Here is a 17740-nt window from a genome sequence, read left to right as displayed (position 1 = left end):
TTTAATATTGCAACTTAGTTTTTGATACTACGTAATATAAAGTAACGCCAACAAATCAACAAACAAACATTATAAACTACTATTCATTATTAATAAAGTGGAATAAAAAAAAATCAGCAACAAAGGATTTCGTTCTGACTTGAAGAAGGTTCGCATAGCGCCGACGCCTGCCACTCATTCTTCTTGAATAACCTAAAAACCTTATTTAAAATATAACATGTACCATTAGATTTCTGATTTGAATTGGAATTCAAAGGAAAACTCAATCGTGTGTATTAAAATGTTTATTTGTATAATTAACTGGAATCTATTCACTTGACCCTCTTCTGCTGGCGCTGGCGGTAGATGTCGTTGACGGGCGGCGCCACGCCCAGCTCGTCGTCGTCGGAGTCCTCGCCTATTTTCCTTCGGCGAACCTGCCAGTCGCATTGTAAGAGACGCATTATATCGCAGACGTGTGTACAAATAGACAACCTCTTCCAATCGTAGCGGAGTAGAGACGATATCATTGGTCGAGATCTCGGATAATGCATGATAGAAGCATTGGAAATAAAAATCAAAGTAAATGTAATATCTCAGTGGAACAGAGTTCCTCATAAGCGAAAGCAACTTCGTTCCAACCGGTGTCCAAAGACTAATCTTTTTGTTTTTATCACAATAAACAGGCCTGCGAGCCGGTCAGGGCGTCACAGTAGCATGCGAAAGCAATCCCGTGGCGCCCGCTGAAAAGACGGAGAGGGTATCGCTGGTTTTTTAGTGGGTATTCCGGTGTACTTAGCCCAGTCCTGGGCACCGGCGAGTCCCATATACCACCCCCCCACTTTACTGGGGGAAACGCGTAATGCGTTTTTGCAACGAGAAAAAAGAAGCGAGCCGTTCGCGCGACTTAGCGGACGCCCTTAATACTGTTATAAGCAATAAGCGAGTGCAAAACTAAGTCTGTATTGAATTAAAATAAATACTTTCGAAGTTATTTAGTATTCGTTATTGTCGCATAGATCCCGAGACAACCCTCTGGCGTACATAAATAAAAGGTAATCCCATAGACAATTACTTTGTTTATAAGCTAGTTTTTAAGTTAGCTACGGTCAAAGAGTAAATGGTCGGTACCTTGCTGGAGACGGCGGCTAGACCGTCGTCGTCCACGATCCAGTGCACGGAGCGCGCCAGGTCGAACAGCTTGGTGTCGCAGCCGTTCTCCTGGCTCGGGGCTGGAGCTGAGGCGTTTTCATTTACGTTTACAAATAAACCTCAAAAATGCATATTAATGACATTATTAGGACAACTCATACCTAGTAGTAGTTTAGGAAACCTTTAAATTAAAAATATGTTAACAGTCCCATTGCTGGGCTAAGGGATCCTCCCATTTTGAGGAGAACGTTTAGAGGTTACCACGCAACTCCGATACAGGTTTGTGTATACACATTGTACGAAAACTCACCTGACACATGCAGGTATTCTCGAGATGATTTCTTACACGGCAGACCACGAGACGGATTATCATATTAACGAAAGATCAGAGCCGTTGTTCACTTACGTTTATCGGGAAGCGAGATCCTGTTGAAGAGCTGCATGAGTCGATCGACCGCCACGAAGGGTCCTCTGAAGCTGGACGGAGGCGGCATTAGAGTGCACAGAAACGCTGCACTCGACGGCAGAGGGAACGCACCGCCTGGGGGGATTACATATAAATATTATAAAATAGGATAATAAAATTCCGTTTCATAGATTCAAGTCATTTGTAAAAAGTACATCGGTAAAGAGGGCATATTATTCGATACAAGATTATACAGATGATAAAAAAGCGTGGAATTAAAGCTTGTTGACTTCCAGGCAGGAGACATAACATACATATATAATTGTGTTTATCTAACATGACAATTTTTAGGTTTTGAAAAATTGTAACTACTGAATTTCTTGCCGGTTCTTCTCGGTAGAATCTACATTTCGAACCAGTGGTAGCTTCACTTAAAAGAGTTTGTTAAATGACGATTCAAAAGTGCTTGTAACTACTTGAATAAAGTATATTTTGATTGGATTTCAGTACCCCAAAAAAACAAATCGGAAGGCTACAAATACTGCAAGGAACTTCACATTGTCGTAAAGCTCAGCCTCAGACGTCAGCTTATTGTATAATAGCAAGAAGTGCATTGTAGTCACTATTAAGTCTCTTGTGTAACTAATACTCCAATATTTACGTATGATTAGTTCCAGAAATATCCGGCACAGATTGTACTAAAACAAAGCCTCCTTACGTACCTTCAAATATAACAAATACCATAAATTAATCAAAGAATATAACAACATTTTCCCATAGACAATCTTAACCCACTGGTTTCACAAACACTTTTTTTTATATAAAAAAATTATGTGTAAAGTAAAGTTGTGTGTTATTTATAATTCTATCTATCTCCATGCTTTGTAATTGTTTTGCCAACGCCCTCTTGTCTCATTCGTACCACCTACCTGGTATGGGATGTTCCCCTGGGAGAGGATTCGATTTCGGCTTGTACGGTATCATTTGATTCGTGTCCGGTCTCGCAATGTCCTTATTGGGATCGTTGTCTCTGTCAAGTTATAAAAAAAAATGTATAATTTAATATCTATATTAGAGAAATAAATGGTCTAGAGGATGAAACACGGCATTTACAGAAAGATCATACACTCATATGTTGGCAGCATCTTTGTTCGGTAGTGGTAGATTTTTTATTGAGGATTTAAGAGCAATTAAGGCGAGACCCCTGATGGTGAATTATCACCACTGCCCATAGACATTAGCGCCGTTATAAATAACCATTCCATAAAACGCCAATACACATTCTAACCTTGGGAATTTGAATGTTATGTCCCTTGTGCCTGTAGTTACACTGACTCACCCTTCAAACTGGAACACATTAATACGAAATATTGCTGTTTGGCGATAAAATATCTGATGAGTGGATCGCACGTACGCATGTGAGGCTTGAAAACAAGCCATCGAGTAAAAAAGTTAAAAGAGCTTATAAAAACCCTTACCTTACAAATCCAACATTGACAGGACAATATATAATTTTCAAACAGACTTTTGAATGGTTACTTTACAAAATATGTACCTTTAACAAATGTACAAGAAACAAATCAACATGTATAAAATACACACTTCTGTCCAAGAATGACAGCCGCGAGTTCCGGCGAGATTCCCGCCAGAGGTCCGCCCAGCGCCCACGACTTGTTCGACATTGACGCCACCTGGGTAGGAAAAGGATATACGATTATTGTTGGTGAATGAATACCGTGTAACTCGGAACGATAGTTTAAGACGTTTAAAAGTTATGAAGGATCAGGAATTTCACTTACAAATATATAGCCTACTCCAATCGAAGTAGGAATAAAGTTAAACAAATCGTAGATTTACGTATTCCATGCGATTTGCTAATAACTCAGCTATATTGTGCACACTACTTTTTGTAACTGTTAGTGTTACAAAATTCCGATAAGTTTCATCAACGTTAAAAGAGCCAATTTTTACAAATCCATAGTAAAATTCATAGATTAATCAAGCTCTCGACCAAAGATATCGCGTCAATTTGCTGTCAAATATTTTTTATTTGGCTTTGTCCTTTTATGATTGGAAAAGAGTATACATACACGAACCTAAAAAACATTACGCTCCATTTTGGACAGTCGTTCAGTAATGATGTTGTCCTAACCAATTTAGGTCACGGGGGACGAATGTCAAAAAACTAGCCATCAGGCGCAGGACCAACGGATTCACGTGCTTTTTTTAAAATTCCACAGTTATATTTTTCTATAATAATAATGAATATTTTAAGTTTAAATTGTATTTAAAAGTACACATTTTGTATCTGCTATTGTCTGCGTTACATGCCCACGCGTCGTCGGATCAGCTGATTAAGTTACGTGCACTTTAAATTATGTGATTCTCATAAAATTGGTACAAGGAACAAACGCAATCTTGTTACTTCTGTTACTCGACTGCATAGAGTCAGTAACTCCTTTGTGGGGCAATGTATACGTTTCTACAACAGGATCCCAGAAAGCGTTCAAAATGCTTCTGTTGCCAAATTTAAAAAAAATTGTTAAGGAACGCTTGTGTGCGAAAGGTTACTATACAATTAGTGAGTTTATGTTTGATAGCACACCTTGGGAATGAAACGATCGCCTCCTGGCTGTTTCTGTTCATATACAATCATGTATATAATTAATTTGACGAAAAAAAAAGTCCCGCTGAGTTTCTTTCGCCGGTTCTTCACAGGTCAGGGTGTTCCTTTTTCCGAACCGGTGGTAGTGTTTAATTTGACCATCAATAAGTAAGTGTAATGCTTCTATATTGAATAAAGGAATTTGAGTTTGAGTTTACAGGGGCGTGATTCCAGCTATAAAATGTGTTCAGTGAAATTGGTGATTTTGGTAATTCTGTGTGAATATAAATTAAGTTAAGATTGTATAGAAATCTCACATACATTTTAGAATTCATTAGTTTTAATAAATTAATTTCGTTCTTGTTTTTGAATGAAATTAAAATGATTCTTTCAAAATGGCGTAAGTATACATACCTCAGTGTAACCTATGGACTTGAGTTCCGCGATGCTGCAAGGATATAGATCGAGGAACTTGTAGCGATCCACCAGCTGAGCCGTCTCCTTGCCTTCGAACTCCTTGATCTGGTGGGTAAATACAAATAGTTATAAAAATTTTATTTGTACAAAACTTCGTTTCAGAGTTTTGTAGATTTTAAAGCCCTACCCCTTTTTTAATAAGTAACTATGTATATTATAACATATATAAGTATATACATGTAATATGTATATTGGATTAAGGTTTTTTTCAGTTAAGGACTACAAAAAGACATTTCCTCATTCTATTTTTATCATTCGATTTTAATTTATGAAAATTATTTTATTATTATTAAATAATATTTACCTTCTCGAGCACGGCTTGACGACGTTTCTCAACCTTGACTATGCTTACCAAGTCACCGATATTGGATTCGAACTCCAGGAATCGATTCCAGATATCCACTGAGCTCTCTGGCTTAAGGCTTCCAGACGAGAGTACTCTTTCGAACAAAACTCGAGTATTGTTGTCCTCTGGGAAAAGAAAATGATCAATTAATTTTAATGAATGATGTTTGGGAAGCACCGCTGAGTTTATAAAGCTTGTGCCCAGCAGTGGGACGAAACGTAGAACCGTTGATCCAGTGAATGCTCTTTTGTCTGCTATGATTGCATATTCAGGGCAAAGATTGTCCTTGTGCTAATGCCCAGACTTGAGTATAGATCTATTAACAAAACGCGCCCTCATCGTAAAATCATTCAAAAGTTGCAAATATACCATGAACATCAAACCAATCCTCAACGTCTCTCGTCGTTCTATCAAGCCTTACACTTAAAAACTTAAAAACACATAATAACCCACACACACGTACATAAACTCACACACGCACACACGCACGACTACACGCACGCACGCACGCACATCAAACAATATAAGTATAAAGTATAAACGAACTCACCGTTAAGATGTGACAGATAGTCTATGTAGCACAAGACGTACTCGGGTATGTGGGAAAACTTCTTGAGGCCCAACTCGAAGATACGGAACGCTATGTTCTTGTCCTTGGAGCAGTAGTACTCCATCAGGGCGGCCGCCACGAACACGTGGTAGCGTGACCTTGGAATAGGTTTATATTTTTATACGAGTTACTTGTATAAGCTGTGTTTGTTTGTCAGAGTGAAAGCAAATCATTGTGTTTTTCTTTTATTCCAACCATAATAGGCATAAAGTCAAATAAATAACATTTGAGTGGAAATTGACGCGATATAATTGGTCGAGAGCTTGATTAATCTATGATATTCACTATGGATTTGCGATAATATGTCATTTTGAACGTCGACGAAACTGTGATCGGAATTTTGGGAGTAAAATTAAAGTGGAAATAAGTGTTTAAGTGCAATAGTGTTGTATTATAAATAAAGATATATTAGTCATTAACTCTTAGCAGTGCACAATATAGCTGAGTTATAAGCAAATCGCATGAAACACGAAAATCTTAAGTTTATCTCTTTTTCTACTGCCGTTGGAATAGGTTATAGGCGGGTTGGCAAATGCGCCATCTGATGGTAAGTGGTCATCAATGCTCAAAAACAATGATAATGTAAGAAATATTAATCAACCCTTAGATTGGTCAATGTGCTACCAAACTTGGGAACTTAGAATGATGTCCCTTATACCTGTTGTTATTACACTGGCACACCCACCCTTCCAATTGGAACACGACGGTAGTCAACATTGTGGTTTGGTGGTGACTCCGCATAATATATATTATGCGGAGTCTGTGGCAGATATCCAGATGGACTTGCACAAATTATAAGTAAGTTTCATTATCCGAAATAAACTTGTGACCTCACCTCGGGTCCTCCCTGGCGCGCTTGAACACAGTCCTGGCAGACTTGATCCCCTCGGCTCGCCTCGCGAACTTCATGTACTGCACGTAGGCGAGCGTGGGCTCCGTGTCTTCCATGTCTAAGTAGCGGGTGTACACTTGGTGTACCTGGAGAGAAGAGAAGTTATAAATATCCTCCAAACTTATTGCAGTCCCATTGTTGGGTAAGCATTCTGTCCTTTTGAGAAGGATTGGATCTAATTCCTGATCTGATGGGGGTCGGTTCATGTGACAGAATCTCATCTACAGGTTTCCTCACTACGTTTTTCGTCATAATGCCGAGCACGAGACGTTTCTTTAACCGACTTCAAAAAAGGGGGTTATCTATTTAATTGTTTTTTTTTTTAATTTACAAACTCCGACATGTATGGATCGATTAAGAAAATATTTTCTGAATAAAGTAAAGTTCTTTTACGCGTCTTACAGTAAAGTGAACTGGCAGAAATTGTCACGTAAGGAATGAGGACTCATTAATTAATTCTTTCTCTCTTCGGTCTCTGATCTCTGATCTCCGATTAGAGTTTGGATCCCATTTAAATTGAAGTCATTTACTTATTTCTTGATTTTTTATGTTGGCGGAGCGGATTGAAGGGTGTGGATGCCCTAGAGCCACAAAGAATTGGACACCGTGGGGCAACAGAGGAGTGGAGGCGCCTAATTTTACAAATTAATAAGAACAATTCCCTCTTTCTCACTCAGGTTTGTCTATAAATTATTTAGCCTTTGTGAGAGTAACTTTTAAAACAGTAATCTATATATATAATAAAATTGGAGTGTCTGTTTGTAATATTAAAATAACCTCTTTTTACTAAATGCAAATAAAATATGTATGTATACACGGTACATAAACCAAAATAACATATTTTTAATTTTTTTTGTCTGTTTGTTCCGGCTAATCTCTGGAACGGCTGGACCGTTTTTGACGGAACTATCACTGGCAGGTAGCTGATGTAATAAGGAGTAACTTAGGCGACAACAATAACTTTTTTGTTAAATTCAAAGGCGCACAAAGTCGCGGGCACAGCTCTATATCTAGGGGCGCCGGTAGTCCCGCCCCACGTCGAGCTCACCTTGTTGTAGTGCAGGCGGCTCTCCTCGTAGTCGGCGTGCGCGAAGTGCAGCAGCGTGGAGTGCTTGAGCGGCCCGCTCGTGGCGCGCTCGTACACGGCCGCCGCCTCGTCCGAGAACAGCCGCGCCGCGTTCGAGTCCTGCGCCGGCGCAGAGGGTTATGGTTGCGTAAACCTTAATCGAGCCTCATAAGGATCGAGGATCATGACCTCTTGGGCTATTGTCATCCCCACTCCTAGCACAAGCTTGGAACTTAATTGGAGGGGTAAATAGAAAAATTAGTAATTTCTTAAATTGAGCTAAAATTCTAATAAATAAAAAGTAACTTATATAATAACTAAAACCTTCTCCGAAAATACATTATGATAAGAGAATATCGGTAACAAATTTGAAGAAGAAATTTTACAAGCCAAGTAAAAAATGTATTTTAAGGAAGTTGTAATCTCACCCCCTTTTCCTGCAGAAGCTTAGCCGAATGGTCCAAGAACTGCGCAGCCTGATGCCATACGTCTGGGTGATGAGCCAGACACAGCAGACACTGTTCGATGGCGAACATCACCCTACGAGCAACGAGCGCTGTATCTTCAGATCGGAGGGGGTTCGAACGCTCCCAGGTTATGTATTTCTTCCAGAGTTCCACCTGAAACAGATCAAAAATTGATAATATATATTTATATATAACTAATGCCCTAAGACATTGGCGCCGTAAAAAAGCTTACAAGTTTACAACCCTACTATCAAGTGTATTAATATATTCAAAAACATCGAAAACCTGTACGAGCAAGAACAGCCCAGAGGAGAAAACGCACAATCACTTATAAAATAAAAGCTTATATTAATCTAACATCCGACGGGGAAGAAAAACACCATATTGTAAACATATTATCATCCAATGCACAGTTAAACATCATGGTAGATAAAACTCCCGAACCTCCCCTTGATACCAGGTCCGCCCAGCATAGACACATATGTAAACTGGAACTGTCTATAGAAAGTACTCAATACACAATTATTTTAAAGATAAAAAAGTTTGAACTCAGTATTTGTCGATTTCTAGGAATATATATAATATATATATAAGAGATAATATACAAATATATATATATAATATATCAGAGTAATATGTCTTCCCCTTCCCTTCACAGACCTACGCCTGTTGGCTCGCGATGTCACCGCTTAACTGTGACATCGATTACATCGCGCACAAAGAAATTTGGCAACAGTTTTCTTTGTCACACCACCAAAAAATGAAACTTTTTAACAGCACACGTGTTCCCCTCCTCTTATAACCTGGGTGCCTTCAAACAAGGCGTGAAGAGGCATCTTGCGGGCTGGCATGGTGAGGGTGACTGGTGCAGCGCCATTATAGCTGACTATACTAGTCCTCTACGCGTTTGGACTCCACTTCCACTTACCATCAGATGGAGTGGAGTCATATGTCGGCCGGACATAATAAAAAAAAATGTCGTTGACGTAGAACAAACCTGTTTCATCTCCTCCCTGTCCACATTGGGTGGGGTAGCGGGCATGTTTCTGTTCAGACCTCGCGTGACAGTCTCCAATTCTTTGGCCACTCGTCTTGCGTTCATATACTCTCTGGATCTTTCCATGGCCATACGTTCAGCTAAAAACATTGGAAATGTAGAAACCTACTTAGAGTTAAAAATCGATATTAGATAGATAGCATACTCCTCGTGAGTAAAACGATCACCTCCTGAATATTACAATGCTATACTAAAATTCGTAAAAAAAAAATACAGAATCTGACGAAGAAATCCCACGGAGTTTCTTGCGCCGGTTCTGCATAAATTAAATATAATTTGCAAATGTTGTTAATCTATTTCATTATGTGTCGTTTAATAAATTACAATATTATTATTTGTTTAAATCTGTTGAGCGAGTTCTAGACCCAAGTCTGGCGTCCGGAGCGGAGACTCGCTCTCTGCACCTGCGCGAGTATAAGCAGACGCCCAAGACTATGTTAAATTATATCTTACCGATAATTGTATTGATGCCCTGTTCGAAAGCTATGTAATCCTTCCATAAAGTTTCAATTCCGATTATTGGTGTTATCACGGCTCGTTGGTAAACCTAAAAATGGTGTACATCAAATGAAATTCAAATAACTGATTGAATCGTGTACACGAAAAAATTTATACACAAAGGTTGTTTTGCCCTTAAATCTGTCAACATAGAAGCTCATTTAGATTTAATTTAGGGGCTTAATAAATATCCCATCTAGCCTCGATGCGTCAATAGTAATTGATACAGTTTTTAATTGGACTAGTAGCTATTTCCAGCTATGCTTATTCTGTCCGATGGCGGTGGTGCTCACTTTCCATCAGGTGACCCTCCTACTGGTTTGCCACCTACGCAATAAAATAATCTTGCTTATAAAGTTATTGGATGATTGCTATGGATTTTCCATAGCCAGCCGGATTGTGTAAATTGGTAGTGTTTATATTTCTGTGCCTGAAAGACGTGAAGCTGTTGGTCCTGTGCCTTAAGTCTTTTCGGTCTTGTCGAATTAGATCGAAGAGATGATCGAAATGAGAATGAGGGAATAGAGTCCACGCCAGTCAAGATTACATCATAACTATCATCTGATCTTAAAACGAGAAGATGCATAAATTATATTCTACAATTCTTTACCTTTCTAACAGCAGAAATCTTCTGATTCTCAGCGTATGACCCAACAGCGTCGACTGATTTCAAGAATGTAACGTAATCGTTCCATATAGGATACGCGTGTATATCTAAACCTATTTTATCCAGCGCAAAGTCGTACGCTTGAGCCATTTTCTCCCTGTAACAATTACGCAACCTGTGGTCACTTCGTCGTCCTCCAAAATATCACAAACCTAACAGGAGGCTTTCAGATAAATGTAAGACGCATTATTCACTCACCACCTACCACCGCATGGATTTTAATATTATATAATATTTTTTAAGTATAAGAAATAGTTACCAATTGTAAATACAATTTATATCAACACACAGCCTTCTATGAACGCTTGTTCAATTTGATTAGACAGGGTATTAAAAAGGTCTCAAATTTTGTAAAATTATGCACCCATAAGCCAAGCTGCTGAAGCTGAAGCTGAAACCTTCGTGAGCATCCACAAATTCACTAACATCACACAAGAAATCCGGAAAAATCTTTAGTCTTTTAGGCTTTTGACCTTTCGTTGGAATACACTGTACAAATATACATGATGTCTAACGAGAAATAAATATTCATTGATAATGGAAAGAGAAAAGAATACATACTTGTAAGTCGGTAACATGCATTTCGTCTCTTTCACGTAATTGAGGTACAGCCTCCACAGTTCAATGTTCAGGATCTTCATGAGGCACCTCTGAAACAACTGGTCCAGCACGAAGGATTATATGAAAAGTGCATTCCAATCAACATTCAAATTAACTTTTAGTGATTGAACCACCCAAAGCACTTAATTTACTTTTGCTTTATACTTTATTGTACACTACAAAGAGAAGATAAATAAATAAAACATGGATACAGCCTAAATAAAAGAGGCGTACAATTTTGGCGACCTTATCGCTACATAGCGATCTCTTCCAGGCAACCAACGGTGTAGGTTAGGTTAGCTCATAGATGATATGGATAGTGCTGTAATAGTTAACAAAATTATAATTTAGTTCGGAGTAATTATTTAAAATTGTACTGATCTTTTTTAGACAAATAAATATACATATTTACATTTTTTTTAAATATCGAGAGTCATCTTTTAAAATACATTGTTTTGTTTAAATTTTTCTAGATACTCGTTATTTTTATCAATTAATATATTCGGCAGAGGTTTTAACTTGGAATTATTGGTTCTGCTTACGGATAGTAGAATTGTCTAAAGGGCGTTATTCGGATACTACCATGAGTTTTTTACTTACGAATAATAGAAAAAAATAAAGATAATAGATATTTTAATTTAACCTTTTCAAAGTCAATAAGACAATTCTATTTGTAAGCTAAAAGCTTTAGAAGAAGGGGTTCGTCTTCTAAACTACTCCCCCCAAAATCAGCAGCATCGATGACAAAAAAATATTGATATAATTTCCACACAGGCAAAGAATACTCAACCGAAAAAGTAAATCATAATATTATTGTTTTTGTATACAAACGTTAATTGAAATCATTAATATATTTTTTATAAAATTTGTCGTAACCGGCGAGAGGGAGGAATTCCAGGTTTTAGCGATAAAGTCACCTATTCCCTGTATATCTCTCATCCATGTTTCATTCGGATTTATTCCGCCGTTTTGGCGTGATTCATGGCGGCATCCATCCATAAAAACTTCCTCATTTACAATATTAACTTTCTGATTTCTGAACGTTTTTTAATTGAAATAATATAATATAGAGGAGGATGTAGAGATTAGGGTTCGAGGTCAATGAGCTCTGATTCAAAGGTGGGGGAAGCTAAGTTGGAATTCGCTCTGGTATGGATGAACGGAAAGGGAACATTATTATGGGCACACCTTCCAGCCGTCATAGAGGAGCCATAACACGGTAGAGTATCTTAAGTACCAATTAAAGAAAAGGATACAGAGGCAACTTGCTATCGGTTATCAAATATAATTCATAAATTTTGACAAAGATGTTGCGTTAATCACACACTTATATAATTATTGGGATTTTTTTGCGGGCGATACTGCAACAATTACTCTTACTAATTCAATCGTATTTTTAAAAGATACATTTATTTTCAATTTGACTAAGTTTTTATTTTTATATTAATTTGTGCTAAAACTATATAGTAAACATTCTGGTAACAAACAAGTCAACATAATCGTCGTATTAGAAAACTGGTCTAAATTTTTTGTCCTAATAAGTATCTCTTTATCTTGTAAGTTTCATTCAATCGATGCCATAAATCAAGAAGTCAAACGTCGTCTTTAGACTTTTCTAAAATGTGCCAAATTTTTTGGCCCGTATCAGTCGTGTCCCACCGCCTTTTTCAGGTCATCCATTCACGTGACTGAATGAACGTAGCATTCGCAGTTCAGCGGTTTACTCTATTGGATTCGTCTGCTCTAATGGCCATCGGGACTTATCTTATCCTTCAAAGATACTCTTGCTGGGCGATGAAAATGGCTCACTCTGTACCTTTGTGGATCAGTTCCGCCGTTAGAGTTCACATTTCGACACCATATGTATGTATGTATGGCAGGTAACACGCATTAGTTGAAGACTTCCGTCTCCAAATATTGCGATATAGGCAAAATCTGACAGAGATTGTCAAGTTAACCCATAACAGATAAATTCTTCAATCAGTTTCCTCGTCGAAGTTATTCTTACCGCGCACAATGATCTGACCCAGATATTTTCACAGATGAATTCAACAATTTTCACTTCGATGAAAACTGGTTCTGGAATAATATGCGTGTGGACAGACCAAGGTCATTTCCATGGTTTATGCCGAGATCGACACAACACGACTTTTTAGTTGACCAATATTTATATTATCACAACGCTATTATTAGCAAATCAAAACATATTAAGTGGCTGTTTATATATTTACATTAGAATCCATATCCAGTGTAATTCAGCGTCTTAAAGACGTTAATTCAGACACATCTGTCTAAACTTTCGGGTATATAATGTCCTCCCGTTAGTCCTGAATTTGGACAGTTCTTATGGCGGCGTTATACATTACGGTATACATGTCGAGAACTCAGTATATCTGTTTACAATCGATGACATATCTGCATTGAGTCAAGAACTGCCCAAGTTTTAAAAGTCAAAAATCTATATAATTGATTGCGCTCTTCAGTTTTCTGTATAATCTGCTTAGCCTTACCCTGAGTGCTGGAACTCTACACATTGTGTGGTGAGACGTTTTGTGACAACTTTTGACATTTTATATACGTGACTCAGGAGGGGATAGGAAGTTGTTATCACGTTAAGAAAAACCAGAACCTCGTTATTATGGATGGTTATATTACCTACTAGCTTTACATCCCGGCTTTGCATGGAAAACAATAGGAGTTTACCTATCCGTTTCAAAATCGAGCTAAGATATTTTATCTCCCCGCTCCAATACCATTTACGTGCAGTTTGCAAATCAAATATTTTTTTATCTGTCCCTGAGAAACCAATCTTTCAAACTACAGGGCACCAAATTTAAAATATTATTAAATATTATTAACGATTAATATATTGTACGTTAAATTTATTTTACATTACAGTTAACCTTTTAATTTTTAAACACAAATATAGTTTCTATATCTTCTCTATAAAATATTCATATATGCAGTCCCAAGACATTCAGTCGGTAAATTTAAGACCTATAGTTCACCATAACGCATTAATTCGACGCGTCTTCTGTACTTTAGTAAACGTAAGCCGTAACGTATTTTATCAACTTGATTAGAAGACATATATTTCTCAACTATTATTATATCTAAGAATAAATAATAATAATAATATTAAATATTAATTATTATAATTCTGTAAAAATAAACACACAGGACAGGCAGACTCGGGCTAAAGCGACTAAGATTTGTTTTAAAGATACTTATTACTAATTGAAAAACTGTTACCGATTTCACGCGATAATAATCATGAAATAGTCGATTGTGGAAAACTATGAATCTTATTCTGGACGCGTCTATAGGTTCTGAAACGTTGGTCAAAGTCAGGTTAACTAAGCCAAACGGCTTTAATCTTACCCATTGGTCACTTTTTCGTCATCGATTGGCCATCGACCAATGACAATGCAAATCGAAGACAAAATTAGTCAAACTAACTTTGGCCAACGTTTTAGGTTATATATAAAACTATACGAACTACATATAGTATATTCCACACATTTCACACATTTAGCATTATAAATAAAATATATAAATAAAATATATAAATATATTATGTACATAATTAAATATTAATCAGGGATAATACATGTCAAAAGTGACCTTTAGAGGCAAATAATTGTTTTAAATTATCTATTAAAATGTTCTCTAACAAATATCCTTCTAATTATGATTCTTTGTATGTTAAAATTTTATTTTTTTAAATATATAACTATAATGGTGATCTTATGACAAAGGCATACAATGTGAGAAAACCTTCTTTTACAAATGATTGGATTTATTAATCCATTATAAAACACAGAATGCACAGGTGAAACAGTGACAGAAGTGAAACTTCTTACAAGGTGATTCAATACTCGATAGTAGTAGACAGTAGTAGAGAGCATTACTTTAAGGACTTCAGACACATTTAGTTATATGAGAAAGAACTTTCTACTAAGAACTCTGTACATCATATCTAAGATGGATTTGATGTAATGAGAAACAGAGCTATATATTTAAGAAGTTTTACTTCTATGACATGTATAGTGCTGCATGCACTATATTTTTTTTTTAATATTTGCCAAAAAAATCACCTCCAACATGTCTGAACACAGACACCCTAGCTGAAAAAAAAGATGTTATCGTATGTTTGTCTTTATTTATTTCACTAATAACTATACATTAAATCAGTCTTGTTTCCCCACAGATAATACCTGCTCTTTTTTTTTTTATTATCACAGACAATTGATCAATTTACCCATCTTACTAACCTTTTCAACTTTCTCAAAATTTCTCGCCTTCATCTGTAAATAAAGTAATTTCAGTAAGAAAGATATACATTTTATTATTACACCAAATACACCCAACTAAGAATAACATAATTCCTAGCATTAGCATTTTTTTTTTAGCATTAGCAGCCTGTAAATTTTCCCACTGCTGGGCTAAAGGCCTCCTCTCCCTTTGAGGAGAAGGTTTGGAGCATATTCCACCACGCTGCTCCAATGCGGGTTGGCAGAATACACATGTGGCAGAATTTCGTTGAAATTAAGACACATGCAGGTTTCCTCACGATGTTTTCCTTCACCGCCGAGCACGAGATGAATTATAAAAAAAAATTAAGCACATGAAAATTCAGTGGTTTGAACCCGAAATCATCGGTTAAGATGCACATGTTCTAACCACTGGGCCATCTTTTCATAATTCCTAACTGAAATAATATTGTTAGTTCTTTTACTTTAGTCATAAGAAAAACAGGTACACTACTTTACAGTTCATATAAAACTTGTGCTCAAAGAATAAGAAAGAAATTTATTAAAGGTGTATCAAGATGAACACGAAAGACTTATTTAAACCAATCTCTAAGTTAAGACTCAAAACACCAGGTGCTATTTTTACCATAGCACCAAGTTGTCTCAGATGTGAAGGCACTGTAGGTTTATGATATATAATACCTCCTAAAGATGCAAAAACTATTGCAATTCCAGGCACTCAGCCAGAAGTACCACATGTCTATCGCTTTAAGCTCCAGTAGCTTCGCTATTTTACTCGACAAAACTTTTTCTCAAGCCTACATGCATACTTTTTTTTTATATTATAGGTAGGCAGACCAATGGGCACCACTGACCATAGACATTAGTGCTGTAAGAAATTACTTCAAAGCCAATATGCCACCAACCTTGGGAAATAAGATGTTGTGTCTCTTGTGCCTGTAGTTACAATGGCTCACTCACCCCTCAATCTTAAACACAACAGTACTAAGTATCGCTGTTTTGTGGTAGAATATGTGATGAGTGTGTGTTACCTATCCATGAGGGCTTGCAAAAGCAAAGCACAAGTAATTACTATTTATAAAAATTTCAACCCTTCAACTAATGTGTATGATTGCATAACTCCAGTCAAAATTAGTCAGGCTAGATAAGTAAATATTTTGCTAAATGTAAGTGTATAAATGACATTACTATAGAATGGATCTAGTCTGATGAGGCTGTCTGTCATGACTATGATATTTCATCTGGGTTGCATTTTATTTTAATTTGATTAATAGCACTTAAGTTGTTTTTCTTTGTCAAGTTTATTTCATACTAACCTCCTGTTCTATGTAAATTTTCCAATAACGGCCTGTCGTTGGGAATGCCGTGATAAGCTTCTCATACATGGACCGCACTTCATTTATAGGTCTAGTTTGGGCTTCTCGGATCAAGAGGGACCAGGAATCCACGTCATAAACATTCGCTTCGACTGCTCTGTGAGCGCGGATTAACCTTTCATTACCCCAGTCCTATTACACATTAATAAATACAAATTAAAAAAATGAAACAGCGTGGAGCTTTTACTTGTTGACATTCAAGGAGGATATTTCATATAAATTTTATTTTATTTGATTGATTCTTCGTGTTACAATCTACATTCCGAACCGGTGGCTCTCAATTTAATACAATTCAGTAAAACGTATATTTTGCTTTATTATTGTTTCTATCATCATTTTGAATATACCACTTAATATATACAGTAAAAGTATTCAGAGGTACAAAAAACTTACGATCTCAGCGCTTTCGTCCGCCGTCATATCGGCGATATATTATTGTCAATTATACAAAAGTAAATAATACTAAAGCGAGTTTATTATAAGTGAAATTATTATATAATCACTGTTATTGATTGAACTGAAGTTAAAAATACATTTTAGTTAAATATAAAATAAAGTAATGAATCTACACCGACGCCATGCAGTTCAACGAACACAAATATGCAAATAAAATTGACATAAGACATGACAGTGACAGTTGCATAGAATATTATAAATTGTTATTTATTGTTAATAAATGTCTGTTCGAGAAAATATTTTTGTAGTGGCACATCAAAAGCAGGATCTATGCGAAAAAAATATTTTTATTATAAACTGTTGCAATGTTATTATTCATGTAATTTAAAAAATGGACTGTAACATTGAACTATTGTAAAAATTTTCTTTTGACAGTTTCATTTATTTCTTATTGAATTGTTGCTAGATATAACTATAAGTACCTACAAAAGTACCAACACCGATGTAATTTTTTTTGTTTTTTATAGTTGTAGTGGAATAGGCGTTTGTCTTCCATCTCACCAAATTAATAATTCAATAAATTTAAATTTACTAGCGAACCGCCGTATTTTTAATTTAATTTTTAATCTAGATGATATTATGATATAAAGATAATTATAATACCCTATAGCAATCAGGAATAAAGAATGTAGTTTTACAATAGTAAAAGAAAATATAAAATTGGGTCATTAGTTCCCAAGATTATGAGTAAATATAAACAAATCTCTATATAATATTAGTATAGATCACTCAGAGACAAAGTATACAATCAGGGCCGGATTTAGGACAGGGCAACCTGGGTATCTGCCCTGGGACTCTACAAAAGTGGTATC

General features: G+C 36.4%; 1 protein-coding gene across 1 annotated transcript; it reads right to left on the bottom strand.

Annotated features, from left to right (window-relative positions):
• Positions 1 to 269: 269 nt before the first annotated feature.
• LOC125075031 (protein suppressor of forked) lies at positions 270 to 17066 on the bottom strand. Its single transcript, XM_047686578.1, has 18 exons — positions 16866 to 17066; positions 16413 to 16604; positions 15097 to 15129; positions 10784 to 10881; positions 10166 to 10319; positions 9511 to 9604; positions 8998 to 9137; positions 7962 to 8153; positions 7516 to 7653; positions 6411 to 6553; positions 5516 to 5673; positions 4924 to 5090; positions 4557 to 4664; positions 3140 to 3228; positions 2467 to 2567; positions 1538 to 1672; positions 1111 to 1217; positions 270 to 416 (listed from the first exon to the last, which is right to left on the bottom strand). Exons 1-18 carry the CDS (start codon positions 16890 to 16892, stop codon positions 312 to 314), a joined length of 2181 nt encoding a protein of 726 aa, XP_047542534.1. The 5' UTR covers positions 16893 to 17066; the 3' UTR covers positions 270 to 311.
• Between the last annotated feature and the right edge of the window lie 674 nt (positions 17067 to 17740).

This window comes from Vanessa atalanta, chromosome 29, assembly GCF_905147765.1.
Source record: "Vanessa atalanta chromosome 29, ilVanAtal1.2, whole genome shotgun sequence".
NCBI lineage: Eukaryota > Metazoa > Arthropoda > Insecta > Lepidoptera > Nymphalidae > Vanessa > Vanessa atalanta.
Note: the sequence above shows the minus strand (reverse complement) of the source record. Positions and strands in the feature narration are given on the sequence as shown.